Source organism: Nannospalax galili, unplaced genomic scaffold (genome assembly GCF_000622305.1).
Source record: "Nannospalax galili isolate Female #2095 unplaced genomic scaffold, S.galili_v1.0 scaffold263, whole genome shotgun sequence".
NCBI classification, from domain to species: Eukaryota; Metazoa; Chordata; class Mammalia; order Rodentia; family Spalacidae; genus Nannospalax; species Nannospalax galili.
This window is the reverse complement of record NW_008350402.1, coordinates 313995-336617: the sequence shown is the minus strand read 5'-3', so window position 1 is coordinate 336617 and position 22623 is coordinate 313995. Positions and strand designations below refer to the sequence as shown.

At 47.2% G+C, this 22623-nt stretch overlaps 1 protein-coding gene across 1 annotated transcript in view; it reads left to right on the top strand.

The window, feature by feature from the left end:
• Window positions 1–6710: 6710 nt before the first annotated feature.
• The window catches only part of Ccdc180 (coiled-coil domain containing 180), a 54737-nt gene continuing 38824 nt past the window's right edge, over window positions 6711–22623 (top strand). The window contains exons 1-13 of the mRNA XM_008847725.1: window positions 6711–6938; window positions 7099–7289; window positions 9628–9716; window positions 11208–11317; window positions 12344–12472; window positions 12561–12671; window positions 12797–12892; window positions 14857–15020; window positions 16027–16146; window positions 16733–16812; window positions 18114–18202; window positions 18941–19063; window positions 20299–20472. Coding sequence (XP_008845947.1) covers window positions 6711–6938; window positions 7099–7289; window positions 9628–9716; window positions 11208–11317; window positions 12344–12472; window positions 12561–12671; window positions 12797–12892; window positions 14857–15020; window positions 16027–16146; window positions 16733–16812; window positions 18114–18202; window positions 18941–19063; window positions 20299–20472 — 1704 coding nt within the window. The remainder of the gene's footprint in view (window positions 6939–7098; window positions 7290–9627; window positions 9717–11207; window positions 11318–12343; window positions 12473–12560; window positions 12672–12796; window positions 12893–14856; window positions 15021–16026; window positions 16147–16732; window positions 16813–18113; window positions 18203–18940; window positions 19064–20298; window positions 20473–22623) is intronic.

The following is a 22623-nucleotide window of genomic DNA, read 5'->3' as shown; positions in this document are numbered from 1 at the left end:
GATGTTGGTGGTCCATGTAGCATGTGAGGGTAACAGGGTGCTGGGAGATGGTGAGGCTCAACCCAAGGACTCCCAAGGGTCAGACTGGGAAGTTTAGATGTTTGTCCTTGTGCAGAGCTCAGTACCTACACAAATTCTCATGCTCAAGCACGGCCTAGAGCTGATAGAGATTGACCGTTCAAAGTCCTTATGAGTCTGAGCAAGTGCCGTGAGGACCCAGAGGCCCAGAGTGATGGCGGCCTGGTCGTTGTGTACAGTCATTCGTGCTGGTAGATGTATTTGCCAGCGTTGGTGCTTTCAGCTAAATCTCTACAGCATCTCTTTGACACTTTGATTCTAGAAGCTGAGAAAGCTAGGATACCCACCCCGCACACTACTTTGACACTCTGTGATGCTGCCCCCCGCCGACTACTTTGAGGTTCTGTGACACAAATCAAATCGTTTTGCCTTTCTCTGTTTGTCTTCTGAATCTGCAAAAAGAGGCGATACCCAACACCCAAAATTCTTTTGGGAATAAAATTAATGAAAACACACAGACATGTTTAAGCTTCTGCCTGACTATCCTAAACTCTCAAAGGTGAAGCTCTGAGTCTGGCCGACACTATGGTTTGAATATGGGGAGTGTCTCCCAAAGGCCCAGGTACATGTTAAAGTTTTGGCTCCCAGGACAGCACTATGGGGAGGTGCTGGGACCTGTAGGGAGTGGGGTCTAGTGGGAAGTCCTGAAGCCGAATCCTTGAAGGAGATTCTAGGACCCTGGTCTCTTTCTCAGCTGGTGAATGGCCTTGCTTCACTAGACATTCCTATCATGTGCTGCCTTGTTAGAGGCTCAAAACATGGGCCACTCCACCACAGACTGAAAGCTCCACAACTGCGAACCAGAATAAACCTTTTCTCTTTATGAGTTTTTGTCTCAGATAATCTGGTACAGTAACAGGAAGATAACAGAGATATAATTTCACAGAAAGATCCAAATGTGTGCATGTGTTCCACATTGTTATTCATGAAGAAAAGGCAAATTAGAACCACAATACTGTGTATAATGGCTAAAATAAAACCTGTTGACACTATCAAGTGTGGGTGAGGATGCAGAACACTAGAAATGTGTTTGCTCTGTGTGTGTGTGTGTGTGTGAGAGAGAGAGAGAGAGAGAGAGAGAGAGAGCTGAAGATGGACACAGCAATTCCAATATTATTTGTGTGCCACATAGAAATGCCTACATATGTTCACCATACAGAAGAACGGTTACAGCAGCAATATGGACACATTCACAAATTGAAACTGAGAAACTCAACATGCAGCCATAACCGTGGAGTTCCCACTGGTCTGTCCTCTCTTGATCCACCCTCCTGCTGAGACTTTCCAGAGCTTTTTATTCCTTGTGGTGTTTTCCATTTCCAGCACTTCAGATCAGCTTCTCTTCAGTTCCTCTACCTCTTTGCAGAACTTTTTCATATCATGCATTGTCTCCCTTAATCTTGTTCCGCTATTTGAACCTTTTACCATATTTTTTAATAGAAAGTTCTTTTAAATATTTTTTTATTTATTACTTTCATTTCATGTGTATGAGTGCACCGCCTGCCTGTATGTGAGTGCACCCGTGTCATGCAATGCCGTGGAGGTCAGAAGAGGGCTTCAGATTCCCCTGGAACTGGAGTTAAGGACAGTTTTGTAGCCACCATGTGGGTGCTGGGAATCGAACCCAGGTCGTCTGCAAGAGCAGTTGGTGCTCCCAACCGCCGAACCATCTCTCCAGCCCCAGAAAGTTCTTTTTTTAACTTAAAAAAAAAAATTATTGAGAATTTCACACATGCATATAAGGTGTTTTGATCAAATCCACGCCTCCTCCCTCCCCTCCACTCTTCCCATAGTTCCCCATCACTTTTTCCTGAACAGCTTGGTGTTCTCTCTTTTTTTTTTTAATGAGACTTTTTGCTACTCTAACATTCCCCCCTCTGAAGAGGTAACCCTAAAATCTTTTAGGGATTAGGTAACAGCTCCCAAATACTTTTGACAGTTTTGGCCTTTGGAACATAGTATGTTGCTAAGAGGTCCAAGAACGTTTGATTTTTAGCCAAGAAACTGGCTACTTTTCTTTGGACCTTTTACCATATTTATAATCATTACTTGAGCTTTTTGTCTGGGTTACCTTCTTACTTACTCTCACTAGATGCCATTCCTGTAGGGTGAATAAATTCTGGAGGGGTTATGCTGTCCTGTTTTTTTGAGTTTCTTATGTTATTACTATGTTGAGATTTATGCATCTGGTGTTATTTCTTAGTTTGGTTTATTGTTATTTTTATCAGCTACAGTATCTCAGTTGAAGTATTTGCAATGTTCAATTGGAACTTGGATGTAGAAGAGTTAAGTTCAAAAAATAGTTCCTTAGTCCAGGAGCTCAGGGTGTCTGGTATAAGCTCTATATCAGTCCCTGAGTAGAAATTAAGTGGGAGAGCAACCACAGCTGCTGGATATTACTGCTTTGCAAATGTACTAGCCATGCAACAGTGGTCCTTCTGACTTCAATAACTGCTGGAGGATCGACAGCCATAGATAGTATGGTGTGTACTCAGATTTTAGTTAATGGGATTAGAAATGGGAGGAAAGTAGGATGGGGAAAGAGAGGAAGAAGTATTAGATCACCTTTGAAAAGAAGAAAAGGTGGGTAAAGTAGGTGGGATGTAAATTTGGGGTACTGTTGGAGTGTACAGATTTTAGACTGTTAAAGCTATGGAAGGTTATAATTAAGAAATGAAAAGAGGAGGAGCTAGGGTGAGAGGAAAAAGAACAGACATAGGATGGGGGGGTGAGTGAAGAGCCTTACAGTGAACTGTGTGGAGAAACAGCAACAGTCTTAAAGCCTAACTGAGCTGCAAAACCATCATAAGGCATATATGCAAGAGTAGGAACTAAATAATAGGAAATAAAAATAAAAAGATTATTTATGGAGTGAATTTCTGACAAAACTGCACTGAGTTGAAAAGTTCTCAGATCCCTCAGGCTTTAGCAGCAACTTAAAATGAACAGTGGAGTGTGGTCGTACTTGCCTATAATCCCAGCACCTGGAGGCAGAGGCAAGTGGTGCTTTCTGAGATCAAGTCCAGCATGGGACCACAGGGAGACCCTGCCTCAAACAACAACAACAACAACAACAACAAATTCTACTTAAATAAAAATTTGTAAATGACAAAATTAATTTGAGAGTCAGAATGCTATCCCTGATCCTTCCTGTCACCCTCTCTGTGTCCTGGACCACAATGATGTGAACTGAGTTACTCCACCATGCCCTCACCACCAGGATGGTCTGACCCCTCTGAAACCATGAGCCAAAATAAGCCCTTCTTCCCTTTAGTTATTCTGTCAGCTCTTTTGGTCACAGTGATGTAAAAATAACTAAGATAGAAAATTGGTACCAGAGAATTGGAGTCATTGCTGTAACCAAACATGATCATTAAGTGGTTATTAAGTAGTTTAAAGGAAGAATTTAGAAGAATTTGGAGATGCTAGAGAAGTTCTAGAATGCTCTAAGCAAAGCCTAATGGGTGATTTTGGTGGAGCTCAGACCAGAAGGCGGAGATAAACCAGATAGTCAAGAACAGGCTTGTGAAGTTTCAGATGGGAATACAGACTCTTACCGGGAAGTGGGCCAGAGGCCATTCCTGTTACATTCTGGCAATGGACTTGTCTATGCTGTCTCCATGTCCCAAAAATTTGTGAGAGGCTATGTGTAAAGGAATGCCTAATGAATTTAATGGAGGGAAATTTCAAACCAGCATTGCATTGAGGCTGTGACATAGTTGTTACTGGCTAATATTTCTGCCAGGTTTACACTGAGAACTGGGAACAGTTAATTATGATGCCCCTCATAAGTATTGAAGGATCTAAATTTTCTTAATAAGTATTAGCTCTTGTGGTGGTTCCTGTTTTCATTTCTGTGTACTATGCAGAAGATGGACAGTGGCCTGGTTGAAGATAGAGATAGATGGGCTTCAAGCCAAGAGATATTTTCATTTTTTTATTTTTAACTATAATAAAGTTAATTTAATTAATTTAATTAATTTTTGTTAATTTTAGTTATTAAATAATAAAACATTTATGAAGCACAGTGTATTTGACACATGTATTTAATGTGTATCAATTAAATCAGAGTAATTAGCATATCCATCAAGTCAAACATTTGTCATTTCTTTGTATTGGGAATATTCAAAATCTTCTCCCCTCACTAGTTTTGAAAAAGATACAGTATCAGGCTGGAGAGATGTCTCAGCAGTTAAGAGCACTGACTGCTCTTGTAGAAGACCCAGGTTGAATCCCAGCACCCACATGGCAGCTAACAACCACCCATAACTCCAGTTCCAGGGGATTCAAAGCCCTCTTCTATCCTTTGCTGGATATCCTTGCACAACACAGGTGCACTTGTATATATGCATGCATACACATAACATAAAAAGCAAAAATGTCTTTAAAAAGTAATAAACGGTATTATTGTCTTCAGCACCCTACTCTGCTAGAGATCACCAGAAGATACTCCGCCTATCTAACTGTACTGTCATCTCGAAAGGCGTTTTAAGGTGAAGAGAGGGAAAAATAAGATCGTAGGTGATGTGCTGAGGAGCAAGAAAAAGAGTCTGAGACCTGGCAGCAGTTCTCCTGGCAGTGGCTCTCTGATCCCTCCCTTTCACTCCTGCCCATCTCTGAACACGGGAGGGAGATTGAACCTGACTATCTCTGACTGGTTAGTCTTTCCAGCCAGGATGTGGTTGAGTTGGGGGAATAATGGAAATGCTACCCCCAAACCAAATACAAATTTACACATCTGATCTAAACACAAAGCCCAAGAACTCGGGAGTAAAAGGAGACAAATTCCTAGAGTGAGATTATGGGTTACTGTGATTTTCTCCACTGGATTATTTTCTAATTTCTGCAAAAAATGTGTTAGTTAATCAGAACAAAACATCATGCCTGATATACATATATGTATTATTCTGGTACTTTTTTGAAAGAAAGAACCCAAAGCTACAGATGTAACTGTAACTGCCAAGACCCGGCACCCAGGAAGCACCTGGACAGGAAAACTGTTTCCAATGCTCAAGGCTCAAGCCAGTAGCACCTCCTTGGACAAGAAAGAGAACAGAGCCTGAAAAAAATTCCAGGACCCAGGTTCAATTCCCAGCACCCACATGGCAGCTAACAACTGTCTGTTACTCCAGTTCCAGGGAATCTGATACCCTCTTTTGACCTCTGGGAGCATTGTACCACAAGGGTGCACTTAACACACATGCAGGCAAAACACATACATAAAATAAAAATAATAAATATTTTTTAAATGTGGGGGTTTTTTTGTAAAGTTTTTTATTGAATTTTTGTGTATTCCATACAGAACATCTTAATCAATCTTAATCATCTACCCCCTTCCCCATCGGCACCCTCCCATACCTCCCCCACTGGAATTCACACATTCTGTCATTTGTGTTAAGGCCTATCATGTCAAGTTAGTGTCCCCAGACATCCCTCGGTGCAAGTTCATCCACTGGGGTCTAGGCAGCCTTCAAGAAGGTCCCTCCCTTTAAGAAGACCAGCTCTTCCTCACCCAGCAGTGATCAGCTGCCAATAATTCTTTGACTAATGGGCTTAGTGCCAATTTCCACAGTTCTGTGCCAGGCTTTTGACCGCTTGAGTTTGGATAGGTCTTGTGCATGCTGACATCATTGCTGTAGGTTTATATGAACAAGGTCCCAGGAGCTTGTAGGACTCTATTTCCATATGGTCATGCACCTCCTCCCTGGTTCTTACAGTCTTTCTACCCCTTCTTCCTAAATGGTCCCTGAGCCCTGGATGGGTGGAGACTGTGTCTGCTGTCAGTCACAAGTATCTTGAGCCTGTCCACCTTCGGAGAAAGATGTGACTTCTTTAAGAGGGTCCAGGCAAGCACTCCTGTACTACCTCCCTGCACAGGCTGGTGATAACCAAGACAACGGACACAGGCTGGATTTCTTAAGGGTGAAGGTTCTGTGCTGGCTCTCTGATCTCCTGCAGCTTTGTTGGAACATTTAAGGTGGTACTCAGGATGCTCTCCAAGAAACCTGTAGGGAAGGAGGGTCATGTTTCACAAACAGCAAGTGGGCCGCAGCTGTAGTCTCCCTGAGACCGGAAGTGTGGGCGGAACCAGTCATTCCTCCGCTCCACCTCCGCGTTGCCTAGGGGACCGCTGGGCGTCCTGGGGCAAGACGGATCTAGGTGGACTTGAGCCTCGCTTGGTACAGGTGCGGTGGGGCCAACCTGGGATCAGCGCCTCTCTCCAAGTTGCTGGGCTTAGAGGTACGTGCAGGGGGCGCGGCGCGGGCTGCTTGCACACCTAGGAAGGGGAACAGGAGGAACAACTTGGGTCTCCGTGGTATACATTAGGCGCCTAATTATCGTGGCCAACATTAAGCCGCTCCTTTCCTTTGCGCCACTCGCTCGCCCTGCTTCTCCTGGAAGGTGGGGTGGGGTCTTAGAACCCGGGCTCAGCAGGGATTGGGGCGCCAGTCCCAGCGAACACCTTCGGTCGGTTGACTTTGTCGGGAAGAGCCAGGCAGAGTGGAGTGTGGACAATAACCCTGCAGCTCGAGGCTGGGAGTCGCGGTGGGACTGAAGCCTCGCGCGGAGTGGAGCCCGCGTCCTGCGGCCGCGGCCCATCTGAAGTGTTTCCTTGTGTTTCTCTCCTCTCCATGTCAAGTGTGAAACTAAGCCCGGCTGGATCGGGTGCTGCCTGGGACCTGCACCAGGGCGGCGGTCGGTTCCCAACCTCCGACTGGAAATTGAGATCAAGTCCAGACGCGTTTCCAGGACTGCGGCTCCCGGGCAGGGGCCTCGGACCAGCAGCCAAGATGTGCCCAGTAGGGAAAGTGACCCGGAAACCCAACGGCAAAGTCTACCAGCAGATCTTCGAGGCTGAGGTAGGCCATCTGCGGGTAGGCGCTGGGTGGGGAGGCCTCCTTGCAAAGTGCCTTGCTGGTGGCAGGTGCCCACACATCCTTCTAAGATGGCCAGTCAGTCCGAGGGGCCTGGAGCATCTGAAATGCTCACAATCCCCTCTCCTGCTTTCCATGGACTCAGGTGCAGCTGGTTCAATCCTTGGCAGTCACCAGGAAGCAGACTGCAGAGTGTTCTGTGACCCCCAAGCATGTCAAGACACCTATGATGAAGAAAGTGGAGGTTCCTGAAGGGGAAACAATGACACCTCGGCAGAGGAAGTGGGTGCACAGCCTCCCCAATGACTGGGTCACGGAAAACCCTGTTCTCTATAGGTGGGTTCTGTTATTCAACTACTCGGCCTTGCCGGTTCTTAGCCTTCAGAGACTCGAAAAGGGACTTTAAATATGCAAATCAGCCCATCTGGATGCTTGGGCAGCCCAGAGACTCCCAGTAGCTCTCCTAACCTGCTGTGCTCCCCAGTTCTTTCCACATCCCCTATTGTCGCCTACAGACCACAAAAGAGAGGCCATAGGCAGGACCTCCGGTTCTCCTAGGCTACCCAAGTGTCTCCCAGGGGCTGGGGAACAGGCAGGTGTGGGTTGAACCTCCTGTACTACCCCTCCAGCCCTTTCTCCCTCTGCTTCAAGTACTCAACTGTCAATCCCAGTCTTTTGCTGTCCTGGGCCTCTTCCCCTCTTGAGAGGAGTCTGCCTCAGCCACTGCTCCCCTCTTCCCTCAGCCTGCGTGTGTTGGAAGAGCCTCTGACTCCCTGACTCTCTCCAGGCCTTGGCAATCCAGTTGTTGCCTGTTCCAGCTTTCCAGCTGCTCTTGCTGAGGGTCCCTAGGCACTTTTGTCAACTCTACAGGATCTCTGGGCCTGTGCCTTCCAGTGCACCTCCTTGATTGTCTCTGCCCCTTTTCTGTCCTACTTTGTGAGTCAGAGCTCTCAGGCCTGCCCAGGCCATTGAGACTAGTTCCTCTAGACCCTTTGCAGGGCTGGCAAAGGCCAGACTGAGGTGAGCTGATGAATGACAGGGCTATAGTACTATCCTCCCCAAATCTCAGAGCAGGTGCTTGATTCCTCAAAGGCCTGTCTATTTGTATGCACATTCACCTAGGGTGGGGGGACACCAGCCCACAATGTATGAGTGGGGAGTTAGAGCTTCACTAGTGTAAACCAGTTCCCTGAATCCTCATGGCAAGTGGCTGAGAACTAGAGCTGACAGCAGATCTCTGTCCCATGGGCTCCTATGGGGCTCCTTTGGGTCAAGGACATTTGGAATAACAAGGTCTGAAAGATGCCCTCCTGCACAGCTGCCTGGCCCGCATCAGCCGCAGCGCAGGGCTGTAGTCTGGTCACTGCTAGGACTGCATGAGGATTCTTGAGGAAACAGCTAGGAAATACTGGTCACTGCGTCATGCAGGACCCTGAGGAACAGCAAATCATTATGAAGTTTCTATTGTGTTTGCTTCATAGATGGTGCATTATTCAAAGACTATTCCAGAGCTAATGTCACATCCAACCCCCCTCCCAGCTTCCCTGCTGAGATAGTTTGTTGGAAGATCTTAGCTCTCTCCACCTAGATCAAAGCCCTGTGGGTTTTGGTGTCGTGGGGTTGCCCTGAGAGTCCAGTTTCAGGCAGTGACTTCTCTACATTCCCTTCTGAAGGGGCTGTGAAATAATGTTCCTATGGCTTTAAAAATATGCTTGGCTGGCAGGCATGGTGGCGCATGCCTTTAATCCCAGCACTTGGGCGGCAGAGGCAGGCGGATCTTTGTGAGTTCGAGGCCAGCCTGGTCTACATAGTGAGTTACAGGACAGCTCGGGCTCCAAGGAGCTCCTGTCTCAAAAAAGACCAAAAAAAAAAAAAGCTTGGTAAATTTAGCCAAATCTTGGTCATGTATGTCTGGAGAGCTTTGTCTCATGAGAAAGTTTATGCACGAACGCCTGCTGAGGAGTTATCTGCGGAATGGTGGTACTCCCCTAGTTTCTCAGGAGACAGTTTTATCTCTCAAGTCATATTATGATGGTACTGTTACCCAGGTCATTATATTTTGCTTCACTACTATATTCTAGACTTTTTATTATTATCCACTGTTCTGTAAACATTCAACTGTAGCTCTAATAAGTATTAGTATAAAAACAGTTGCCTGTGCCTTTGGCATTTGAGTGTGGATGAAGAAATAAGAGTAAAGAAATAAAACTACACAAGTCGTCTGGTCTTTTTTCAGTTCCGTGTAATCCATTCAGGTCCTGTGGCTGCCCTCCTGGCAGCCACACCCTTCCCCTTCCCAGAAAATGGGGTTACACCTGCTGCCTCACAGGATGGGCTGCTGGAAGACCAAGGGACGGTGTATGCTGAGAGCTTCATTATTCACTGGGCTCCTCACTCCTTTGTGATCCTCAGTCTCCCATGTGGAAAATGGCTCCACTCACCACCCATATTGACCAGGGAAGAGTTTTGGGACTTGTGCCTGAGGCAGGGAGCTGACTCCCCATCCAGAGACATTTAGTGCCTGGAAGCAAATTCAGCCAGCATTGGTTGGGAGTCTGGGTACCGCCTTGAGGGCTCTCTGGAGTCAGAGGAGGTCTTGGGCCATTGGCACTGTCTATGCTGCCCTGGGTGGGTGTGGGGTAGGCTTACCCTTCTCCTCTGCTTGTTTCTTCAGGGAAAAGGAAAGAGCCAGGAAAGAAAAAGCGCGGGAGACTGAGAACACGATTGCTGCCCAGGAAGTGCAGGGCCTCATGGACAATGTGGGTAAGCCTCCCTCTGTCCAGACCCAAGGGCAGACCTGTCCTAAGAGAGCCCCCAGATGGTGGTGTCTGCTGGTGCTCCTCTGAGAGGCTCCTGCACCTTCAATGGGTCCTCTGCTCAGCCTCCTGGAAGTTTTCTTCTGAGCACTCCCCTTGGGCAGGGAGCTGGGGGCAATCAGTGCTGCTGCACAGTGGACCATTCCTAGGAAGTATCTATAGGATACTGTGTGTGATTTCACAGCAGCGCTTGTCAAGTAACTGATGTTCACTGTAGAAAAACAGAAGGTAAAACTACATGTCAGCAATAGTACCCTTCTCTAGCTAAGAACCCCCAGCCCAGCTCCAGGTGGCAGCCAGCTTCCCGCTTCCTATATAGACGAAGGGCAAAGCAGAGCAGGGGATGAGGAGGAGGGTGCAGGCCCAGGGCTTAGGGTCCAGGTCCACATCCTGCTCAGACATCTGCAACTTAGGTCTTTAACTATGTGCCAGTGTATGCTCATCACGGAAGGCTATTAACAGACCTTGTGTCCTAATGGGATCCTCAGGCATAATAAAGAGTTAGAATAATAATAACAGTACTGCCATGTGGTATGTGTACATTAGTATATATATATAGAATTACTGAAGATGGTTCCTCCCTTGTTCATGGTAGCTCATTTTAGCATAATTCAACCTCACAACGGCCAGATGTGTACCCAGAAACTATTCTGTTTTCTATTTTCAGTACAGATATTCAACATTTTAGCAAAACAGGCTTTCTGTTAGATGGTTTTGCCCAATTGTAGATTAACATGAGTGGTCTGAGCATTTTAAAGCAGGCTGGGCTAAACTTTGCTGCTCGGTAGGTCAGGTATATTAAATACATTTTTGACTTATAGTAGTTGCTATTTCTAATAGTTTTACCAGGTCATGGCACCATTGTAACTTTAAAATCATCTGTACATTAGTTGTACCTTTAAAACTTTCTTTGACAGAGTCTCCTATGTTGCCCAGGCTAGTCTCAAACTTGAGATTTTTTGCCTTAGCCTTCTCAGTGCTGTGATTACAGGTATACCACCATGCTCAGCTACAATTATTTTAAAGAAAACCATAATGAAAAAGAAAACCAATAAAAGAAAACCAATATCATTCTATATATACTATTTGAGAATTTTCCTCCAGTAGTTGTGTGTTTACTTATTTTGTGGTGGTTGGGGATGGGGGGCAGGTGTTGAACCCAGGGCCTCGCGCAGGTAGGCAAGCTTGCATTCTATCACTGAGCTGTACCTGCAGCCCCTCCCTCCTTGGCTGTGCATCTGACCTTGTTCCCTGTAGCACTCAAGTCTCCTTTGCATCTTTTCTCTTTATTCTTGAGTCTCTGCCACTGCTGGGCTGCCTTTGGGGTCCACCTTCTGAACCCAGGCTCCTGTGCAGGGGCTCTCTGCCTGCACAGTCCTCCCTGGGAGCCCTCCCTTCTTCTCCCCATGGGCTGATAGTCCCTGCTGTTGCTCTTCAGTTCCTGAAAAGATCAGCACCGCCAACCTTCAAGTGCAGGAAGAGCACAAGAGGAAGAAGTACCGGAAGGCACTGGCAAGCTTCCAGGAGGAGATCTCGGAAATCGGGATGGTGAGGCCCCACTCCTCTCTCCTTCCTGTTCTTATGGCATCCCTCAGGTGTGTGCTATTTCTCATCGCCTCCTCCTTCCTCCTCACTGGTGGGAGGGCCTCAGTGGCTCACCAAGACAGATGTAGATGGAATCAGAGGACATGTTCCAGTGGATTGTTACAAGAGCATGTTGTGAGCACTGGTTCCTTTAGCTCTTAGAACAGTGCTGTATCAAAGGCTATTACCAATCTTGCAGAGGAGCCTAGAGTCTTGCCTGACTAGGCATTGAAAGGGGCCAAGTCAGAACCCTGTTTGGGTCTGGCACCAAAGCCCAGCCTTTGACTGGCTGGCAGTTCTGCTGATGGGGTGGGGTCCAAGGATATACCCCATGAAAGTCCAACTCTAATGAGCCCTTACTCACTTTCCCATCGTCAGCTCCAAGTTATCTCTAGACTTCCTCTCTAGCCACCCTGGGGCCTGGAATGTTCCCTAGATAAGACCAGCGTTTGCCTTTCTGCTCTTCTCTGGGGCCCAGATTTCAGCTAACTTTCACTTCCTCGCCCGTCTTCTCTGACTAGTTGTCCTGTCTTGAATCTCACATGCTGGCTGTGTGCCCAAAGCACCAAGAGGAGGCTCCCAGCCTTGTCTTCACTGCATCCCAACCTATGCCAGCCCTACTGTCACTATGTGCCTCTCCACTTCCATTAAGCAACCTGAGCCTCATTTCCATAGCTGAAGTAAACTTGGCACACTGACACCTACTTTTCAGTTACTGTTTGTTGAGTGCCAACCATGGGCTAGGTCTGATGGTTGGGACCTAGCCATTGTGAGGAGAGAGGAAGTGGTGGAGGATGAAGGCGCCACACCAGTGTACTGCAGGGTGCCACATCCTCAGAATATGAGTTAACCAGCAATCCTTAACTCCCCAGATCCAAGTGATGATCATTCGTGAGACAGGATGGGGCCTGGCTCTTCCCCATTACGAGGAGGGTCCCCTCCAACCTGGGGTGTTGTTACTATGACCCTCACCCTCCTGGTCTGTTGCAGGAGATGGAACCTCTTATCTTAGAGAAAAGCGGACTTCTTTTGAAAAAGCTATCCAAGTCCAACGAAGAGGTTGACCAGCTTTTCAGAACAGTGGAAGGTGAAACCAACCTTGAGCGCTACACTATTGATGTACGGCTCCCCTAGTGGCCGGGCCTGCCGCCCCCTTTCTCTGCTTGCCTCTCCAGTGGCTCCTGGGTGACCCAGCTCCTCTCTGCAGACCCTGTTGGAGCTGTGGAATGAGGTGGCCAATATATTCCTGCAGCAGAAGCAAGAGATTAAGGACCTAGACCAATCACTGCTGTCCCTGGAGGTCTGCCGAGCCAACAAGGCAAGTTGGCTGTAGATGGGGCACCTTGTTGGCTTTCTCTTGCGAAGGCTGCGAGACACCTTTCTGTTTCCCGTTAGAGCTCCAGGAACCAAGAGTCACTCACAGGGGTACCTTATATTCTCCAGTTAAAGGATGTGTTGAAGAGATACGTGGACATCATAGAGAAGACATCCTACCTCATGCCACCCGACGTGTACAGGCTGATAGATAAAGAAGCCATGGTGAGTGGTGGTCTGTGGTGGGGAGAAGTAGCAGGACCCCAGAGTGCTTTGGGCCTGGGAGCTCAGGAGTGGTGGGCACCACATTTGTGATATTTCCAGGTAACTCGCATGGGCTGCTTTGGTTGGGAATAAAATCTTTGTGACCATAAGCATTTTCAATAGAATTCATCGTTAAGTGTATTTCCTGTCCCCCACCACCTAGCTGTACCCCCAACACAGAACCATTGTTTGCCCATCACTTACTGGGCTGTGTCCGGCTACTGTGTGCAGTGTCATAAATGCTACACTCTGGCATCACCCTCTTAAAGTTCCCTCCCCACTCAGCATCCCTAGCCTGCTCTGGTTTTCTATTCCTCCGGCCTCTCCTGCTGGACAGTGATCTCTGTGGCAGGACCACTCCTGCCTCATGGTTCTGTCCCCTGACTTCCAGACTCCTCTAACTGCTGTCCATGGTGGGAAGCAAGAAATTCAAGGTTATTTGTTTCTAGAACAAAGCTCAACCCCTCTGCTATGTGAAAGGACTCTTGCTTGAGCAGCCCAAAGATACATTTTGCTCTTGTCGGTTTCTTGCACTTATGCAAACTGAGCTTGCCCTCAGCTCTAAAATGAAGATAACAGCATCTCCTGGCAGGACTTGTTTGGAGGATGGTAATAGAAGTCTTGGAAATAGCAGCTGTCTGTATTTTAAAATATTAAAACTTAAAAAAATTGTGTGTGTGTGTGTGTGTGTGTGCACACACGCACACATGCCACATATGTATGGGTGCCTGTGTGTGTGTGTGTGTGTGTGTGTGTGTGTGCGCACACGCACACATGCCACATATGTATGGGTGCCCACGGAGGCCAGAAGAAGGTATTGGATCCCCTGGAGCTGGAGTTACAAGCAGTTATAAATCAACTGATATGGTTGCTGGGAACCAACTCAGGTCCTCTGGAAGAGCAGCAAGTTCACTTAACTACTAAGTCACTTCTCCAGCCCCTAAATTTTAAAAATTAGCATACTAACATACTAAAGATTAGGCTTCATTAGGGCATTTTTTAAAATAATCTGTTTTGCGAATCCTCCTTCCGCCCCTCTCCCCGCTCCTTGTCCCCTTGTCCCCTTCCACCCCCAGTAGCTTCTTTTCTGTGTTCATGTTACATGTTCTACTGTCCTCTCCCCGTCCCCTTCTGTGACATCTTTTTTCTCCTTTTGTGGCCCCTTTCTAGTTTCATAATCTGTACTCACATTCACACCCACATGAATACATCAAGCCGAACACATACAAACATTGGGTTAGGAACCGCATTTGAGAGAGAATATGCAATCTTTGTCTTTCTGAATCTGGGTCACTTCATTTTTATTTATTTATTATTTATTTATTTATTTATTTATTTATTTATTATATATTTTTGGTTTTCTGAGACAGTCTCCCTGTAGCCCCAACTGGCATGGAGCTCACTATGTAAACCAGGCTGTCCTTGATCTCACAGAGATCTGCCTGCCTCTGCCTTCTGAGTGTTGGGATTAAAGATGTGTGCCACCACACCTAGCCCCAACTTCACTTTTTATAGTAATTTCCACATTTTTGGCAGCTGTCTTTTGAGATAAGTGAGCATCCTAAAGTCTAGGCCTTGTGTAGATCTGGAGAGCAGGGGTCTTCGGTCTGGAATAGGGCTTGGCTCTACACGTCTTCCCGGTACTTACTCCCCTCTCTGCGGCAACACTAACCTGCACCGTGGGCATTTATTTCATCAAGTTTCACAAAACCCCTGTGCCTGTGTCATAGCTTTATCCTCACCACATGGCTGCAGACCCGGAGGGCAAGAAAATCAGCTACCTAGAAGGCTTGGGAAATGGGTGGCTACTCTTATTTTAGACGCAGAGTTGATAAAAGGTAGGGCTGTACCCTGCAGTAAGGAATTGTCCCCATCCTGTGCCAGAGAATGGCCCCGTCTAGAGCCCTGCCCACCTATGACCACAGGCCATGAACCAGGCTCTCCTGAGCAATCAGAGGGCCATCGTTCAGCTGTTTGTCAACCTGACTGAGGCCACCCTGCAGCAGGAACGTGACAGCCACCACCGCTGGCAGGGCCTGGTGAATGCCTGGAAGATTCTCAAGAAAGAGTCCCTGAAGCAGAGCTTCAGGTCAGTGGTGAACCCCTGCCTTCTTCGTTACTTAAAAATGCTGATGTTCTCTATGCCTTTGCTTAAAGTTAGAAATAGACAAAAGCATCAAAAAAGAGTCAGCACTATAATATTTGGGCACATTTTCTCTCAGGCATTTTTAAACCCACAGAGTACAACACAGTTTTTTATCTCATTTTTTTCCATGAATATTATCGTGACCATTCTCTGAGCTCACTATGAATTACTGGAAAGCATTCATGTGATTATCTGTATAATTCCCATTCTATATTAGTTATAATCTAGGGCGCTGAGTCTGGGAGGACAGACATCTCTCAGGCGGATACCACCAACATTTTAGGAAGATGGTTCCTAAACAGGGAAGAGAAACAGGGAAGAGAGGGCCCATCTCTGCACTTCCTCTATCAAGTAGGGATTTTGCTGCAGAAGGAAAAGAGGCTAGGCTCCATCTTGCCTTTCCACGTGACCTTGACTAAGTCCCTGAACATTCCAAGGCTTCTTAAGGGGCTTGGGGAGGTCGGCGGGGTGGGGGTGGGGGGATCTCAGTGATTACGCAGGGCAATAAAATTGTCTATGAAAACAGCCACCTGGGCCTAGGATTGAGACTGTCACAAAAGTCAGCAGATGCCAGCTGCAGTGGCCAAGGAAAAGATGGCTTTTCCTTGACACTTCATGAGCCAGGGTATGGGGCTCAGAGCTTTGCCCATCATCTCACAACCCCAGCAAAGAGGATGCTGTCATTAGCTCCATGTTACAGATGAAGAATCCGAGGCTCAGAGTGGGACAGGGACTTGTCCCAGGTCACAGAGGAGACAGCCAGGACCACACAGGATCTGAGACTGCTGGTCTCAAGTTTGAGGTGGTCAGATGTTCTTCCTGCACCGCCCCCACCTTCCTCCCCATGGGAGGCCCAGGTGGGGTGGTGTAAGGCAGGACTGTGTGACTGCAGGTGCCTGCCTGAGTCTTCTCACTTCTTCCCTCCATGGTGCTGGGTGTGGCTGGCCAGTGAGTTCATGGCTAGCGAGGATATCCAGACGCCTCCGATCATACAGAAGGAGTTGGAGGAAATGCTGAAGAACCAGCACATCCTGCAGCGAGCACGGTTGGATCACCTCTACACCATCTGGTACCATGTGCAGGACAGGCCTCCGGAGTCAGGACCTTCCAGGGTCCAGTATGGCCTAGCCCATCCCTAATTCATCCTCCAGACCCAAATCCCCTTCTGGTGCTTGAGTACTGGGCTGGCCACCTCAGTGGTTCACCTTGCCTAAGGGCGAGAAAAGGGCTCATTTTGCTGTGGAAAGCAGCTTAGATCAGTCCTGCCAAAGAGCTTGCCAGGAAGCAGTGGCCAGGGGTGAGGGGTGAGGGAAGAGAATCCATTATCATGATAAGAAGAAACATTGGGCGGGGATTTGGGCCTTGTCCTGAGGCATTTGGAGGTGTGGATGTAAGGAAGTCACACTGGATTGGAGGGAGGCTGCTGTCACATAGATCCCTGTCAGAGGCCCCTCAGAGAGCCAGCTTCCTCTTCTAAATGGCAAGCTTGTGACTATTGAAAAGCCTTTTTGTGAGGTCTGTTTTGGCCACCAGGAGTCCCCAGCAGGTTCCTTAGCTTCTTCAGTATTTAGTTGACAGTAGGTTTTACAAAGACGCCACCCATTTTGGTAAGTTTTGTGCATGTGTGGCTTACCTGTCATCTCTTCTTTCCTCAGTGACCTCCTGCCTCCCAATTACAGCAAAACCCAGCTGACAGAGTGGTACAATTCTCTCACCTCCCTCAACAAGCAGCTGGGTGAGTAGTGTCTGTGGGATTCTCAGAACTTTCCAGAACTCCATCACAGGAAAGAGGGAGGGCTGTGGAGGAAGAAGTGAGCTCCAGGACCTCTTCCTCCTCTACTCCCTGCCCAGTCTACAGCCTTGCCAGTCACACATTCTGACCTATGACCCCTGACGTGGAGCAAAGACAGCTCCTCTGAACACCTCTTAGGATGGCACAATGGCCATGTCTTGAGAGTCTTGAAGTCAGAAACAAGGGGCTAACGCCCAGCCCTGCTCCATCCTGTGTGACTTGGGGAAGTCAAGGCATCTCATGGCCTTCAATGTCCTCCTCCAAAAAATAGGGAGTAGTAACAGCCCCTACCTTATGGACTGATGTTCAGGTCATAAGTCAGTGCCTGGCTCACACCAAGAGAGTGCCGTCATAAATGGTAACTGTTTAGAATACTCTGCATCAAGGGTGTCAGGTGACAGCCCATGGCCCACTGGCCTGATTTGGAAATACGTTCCAGGACACGGACATGTGTGTTTGTTTACACACTCGCTGACTGATTGGTCATTGTAACAGAGATAGTAATGTCCACAAAGTTAAAATCATTGACTCTTGATCACCTCATAGAAAAAGTGTGCCAAGCCTTGCTTCAGAAAACACAATTTTCCATCTTTGAGGCTCACGGCAACCCAGTGAGGTCAGTGGCAGTGTACTAGAAACTTTTGTGTCATTGTGACAGAAGATGACAAAACGACTCAAGAGAGGAGAGATTTATTTTGGTTCATGGTTTTAGAGGATTTCAGTCCTTTATGGAGGCAAAGGCATGGCTGCATTCAGGGTGGTGGGAGTCTGTAGCGGGACTCATACATCGTAGCCACCAGGAAGCAAAGAAGGCATTTGAACCAGGGACAGGGCTATGAGCTTCAAAATTCCCTCATGACCTACTTCTGCCCCACCTCCTCAAGGTTCCACAGCCTTCCAAAATAGCGCCACCAGGTGGTGAGCAAGTATTCTAAACACGGGAATCAAAACCCTTGCTAGTATCTTTATAAACTAGAGGAAGATTCCCGGAGCCTAACGCTCCTTGTAGAGATGGGCTCATCTTATAAGGTCATTCATTATCTTGGGGTGCTAGGAACTCTGTGAGGAGGGAGATGCCAGTCCCTGACCCGAATAGAGGCCTCTGACCAAACTGCACTAAACAGCCTTCAACATGGAGGTGCTTTGATGGGAAAAAGCTGCTTCCCTTTGCAAAGGGGTCACCTCTCTAATTCTCCCTTCCTCCTGGGGGAGCTGCTGACCTGTTTTGTTTTCTGCCCATGGAGACAACTACCATATGGAGTGCATGATGCTCATCCACTTCCTGTATGAGAAGATCTGGCAAGAATGTCTATTGCGAGTGCAGGATTGCAAGGTGGGCCCCCTTCTCTGCAAGCCTAGGAAGAGAGCATGACGTGCTGGAACCCATTGTCACACACACACACACACACACACACACACACACACACACACAGCCTTCTCTGCCTCCCCCACACTCTTCAGTAGTGATCCAGGTTTTTCTTCCTCTCAGGGACCAGGTGCTGTGGGTTATGGGAATTCGGGTTCACTCTATCTGGCTGCCCCTGCCATCCTCCAGGCATAGCTCAGCATTTCTTCCTCTAGAAGTTGTGAGATGGAGTTGTACCTTCTCAGGCTGCCTGTCTACACTGTTGACTGAATCCTGCATAACAGGATGTTCACAATGGAAGCCACATCCTCAGGGTTACTCTGATGCCCTGTAGCCTCACCAGTCTCTGCCTCACCAGCCTTGTAGCAGTGTGAAACAACATGTTTTCTCCCAACAGTGACCAACAGTGACAGGTTTTCTGGGTTGCAGGAAATAGTTTATCAAAATATCCCGTTTGCCTCCTTGGTAAACTGCTAAGGTGAAAACCCTACCAACTTAGTCATTCTGAAAAGTACTGAGCCGTGAAGGCCCCGTTACTGTCCACGGGGAGGTACCTCCTACTCCCAAGCCATCTCTGCCTCTGGCTGGCGTCACTTTTCACCCTGCCCACCCAGAAACAGAATGAAGGGGAACCCTGTGGGGGCCCCAAAGAAGGCGATTGATAACCAAAGGTGTCCACAGCCCTAAGCCAGGCTTTGCCCACAGAACCAGCTGCTGGACTGGAAGGCCTTCTCTGAGGCCGAGGCAGAGAGCCTGGTGAACCCAACCTTCTTCCAGATGGTGGGCGCATTCCAGAGCAAAGTGGAGAAGGAACTGGAGATCCTGGATGTACGTTCATGCATGGTGGGGACCCCTGAGGTGGGGCACATCACCCCAGGGCTGTAAAGATCCTGGAAGTCTGGGATACTCCTAATGTGTTCACTCCCTGGCCTTTACCAGACCCTCTTTGCATAGGTCTCCTGTGCTAATCACACTAGACTCATCCCCTGGGTCCTTGAAAGCACCCTGACATTGGTGCTATGCAGACCCAGGGAAACCATTTAGTCCACAAGTGCACCTGAGACACTACTGACACGGTGGTGAGGTCTGTGGAGGGCGAGGAGCCCCCAGCCACAAAAGGCTTGAAGTCTTTTACCCCCCTGCGAAGGGCCAGGTAGTGACTGTCTTCTCTGGGCCATTAGGTCCCTGTCACAACCTGTCACCTCTGTATCCCTAAGCAGTGCAGAAACAAAAGATGTGGCTGGGTTCCAACAGCGTTACTAGACACAGATTTGAAGGTGGTCTAAATTTTGTGTCACTTTTGTTTTTCTTTCTTTTTTTTTCATCACTTTTGATTTTTTTCAACCATTTAAAAATTAGAAAATCTGGGCTTACTCACAAGTACAAACAAAAACAGATGGAGGACCAAATTTAGCCTTCAGGTTACAGCTCGCCAACCCCTGTTCCAAGTGAGCACACATAACCCATGCATTTTGTGTTGTGCTGGCCATTGACCCCAGGACCACATATATGCTAAGAAAGCCCTCTACCATTGAGCCATAGCCCCAGTCCTGGCATGTAGTTTTTAAAAGATGAGGTGGTACATGAAGTTTTTTTTTAAATTTTAATTTTATGTGTATAAGTGTTTTGCCTACACACAATGTGTGTGCAATGCCCGTGGAGGCCAGAAGAGGGCATAGGGTCCCCTGGCACTGGACTTATGGATGGTTGTTAGTGGCCATGTGGGTGCTGGGAACTGAACCTGGGTCCTCTGAAAGTACAGTCAGTGTTCTTAACCACTCAGTCATCTCTGAGTCATAAAGCTTTAACAGCAAGTGTGTGGAGTTGGACCCTGATGTTGTGAGTTGAGGCATTCTAGAGAAAGAAACCCAGGCTAAAGATGGGTGTGGTAATCTTATCTCATGGAAGGAAGGCCAGGATCCCAGGTGGGTCCCAGAGCTGACTTTGAGGAGTAGTGCCCGGGCAGTGACTTCTGTCCTTGGAGACATGGACCCTGTGATGGGCTCTCCTCTAGGTCTGGGCCTCTCTGCCCTCAGGGTAACCTCAGTGTTCTACCACGGCAGAGCAACTTTGAGGTGTTGGCCAAGCAGATGGAATGGCAGAGCTCAGACCTCTTCAGGTACTTCCAGGAGGCTGTGAATCTGTGGGAGGGACACCAGAACGTGCTGTTGGTACAGGAGATGGACCTGGAGAAGAGGATCCAGCAGCACCGGCAGAAGCACAACCTGGAGAACCAGGTGCCCCATGCCCCAGGAAACCCCAGTGGATAGTGACAGGCTGTACTCAGATGACAGACTGCCCAGGGCCAGGCCAGGGAACACAATCAATTTTCAGATAAAAAACAAAACAAAACAAACAATAACAAAAAAAACACAAATCAACTGAACAAAACACCTTAAACAAAAATGAACGAAAAACAGATTCCAGACTCAAATGGAAAACCTTAAATTATAAAACATGTGCAGAGGGAAAGACTGAGTCTGCCTGGATTGTGTGAGCAGATGAGCTGACAAAGAAAATCTTAAACCAGATCACAGCTGTGGGGTGGGTCTTGGGAATCAAACCTGTCTGTAAGAGTATACACAAGAGAGACAGACTGACTGATCAACTGAGAGATATTCTGAGTGGTTAAAATAACATAATGAGGGATGGTGGATCCCTGAATCATAAGGTGGCAAGAAAGGCTCCCAAGAATGCCTGTATACACACATACAAACAGAGAGAGAGAGAGAGAGAGAGAGAGAGAGAGAGAGACGAGAGAGAGAGAGAGACAGAGACAGAGACAGAGAGACAGAGACAGAGAGAAACAGAGACAGAGACAGAGTGAAATAAAATTAACCTTTTTAAAAATAATATGGTCGCCAGGGGTGGTGGCACACACCTTTAATCCCAGCTATAGGAAGACAGAGGCAGGCAGATCCCTGTGAGTTCAAGACCAGCCTCATCTACATAGTGAGTTCTAGAACAGCTAGGGCTACAGGGAGACCTTGTCTCACTAGTACCAAATAATAATAATAATAATAATAATAATAATAATGTCAAAGTATGATTTCATGACTCCAAAGTGCATTTTTAAGATTCATATTTTGTTTTAAAGACATTTATATTGATTCTTTGAGAATTTCATACATATATTTGACCATATTCAGACACCCTCCATCTCCACCCCACCCTAGTACCCTTTTGACTTCATGTCCTCTATTATTATTATTTTTTTTTTTTTAAAGGCCTATTACATCTAATTTATGTCCCCTGGGTATGGGGTCCATCCCTTAGAGTCTGGTCAACCTGCGAGGCATCACACAAAGAAAACTGACTCTCTCTCTCCCAGAAGCTATCAATTGCCAATAGAACCACAGTGAGGGCTGGGGCTTCTTGCCCACTTCATCTGCATTGGGTTTTTGTCTGGCTTGGCTTGCATGTTGTCACATGCATTGTGGGTTCATATGTGCAACTACCCTGTGGTGTCCAAACAACAGTTTCCTTGTATTCATCTACCATCTTTGACCCTTACAATTTTTCTTCCCCCTCCTCTACAATGATCCTCAAGCCTTGGGAGGAGAAGATATGATATAGGAGCCCCATTTAAGGCTGAGCACTCTGCAGTCTCTTATTTTCTACACATTGACCACTTGTGGGTCTCTGTGTTAATCTCTATCTGCTGTAAAAAGAAACTTTTCTGGTTAGAGTTGAGAGATGCATTAATCTATGGATATAACAATAAGTCATTAGGATCCTATTTAATACTGTCTGTTTAGCAGAATAATAGTAATATGTTCTCCACTATGGCCTATGACCTGTCTAACTATAGGTTCTTGGTCTTAATAACAGTTTCAATGATCCATCCTGTGAAAGTGGGCCTTAAATCCTATCAGAAGGTAGTTGCTTACTCCCATAGCATTCATGTCACAGCTGCACAGGGGACATATCTTACCAGGCCAGGCATTATTTTATGTGTATGAGTGTTTGCCTGCATGTATGTATGTGTACCGTGTGTGCACCTGGTGCCTATGGAGGCCAGAGGAGAGTATCTTCTGACCCCCTGAAGTTACAGGTGCTTGTGAGCCACTGTATAGGTGCTGAGAACCAAACCTGGGTCCTCAACAAGAGCAGCAAGTGCTCTTAACTGTTGAGCCATCTCTCCTGCCCCAAGAATGCATTTTGTTCATAGTGTTCAAAAAGAATAAAGTGACAAATCTCCCAGAGAGAATGCTTAATAGACAGGTACACTGCCCTCACGATGAACACCAGAATTATTAATGTGCAATTACTCAAGTAGGAGGGAAGCAAGCCCCTGCAGGAAGTAAAATCTAAAGACTAAGGCAACCCTTTTCATGAGTGGTTTCTCAGGGAGAAACTGGCTAGACTTCCAATTTAACAGGTAAGGT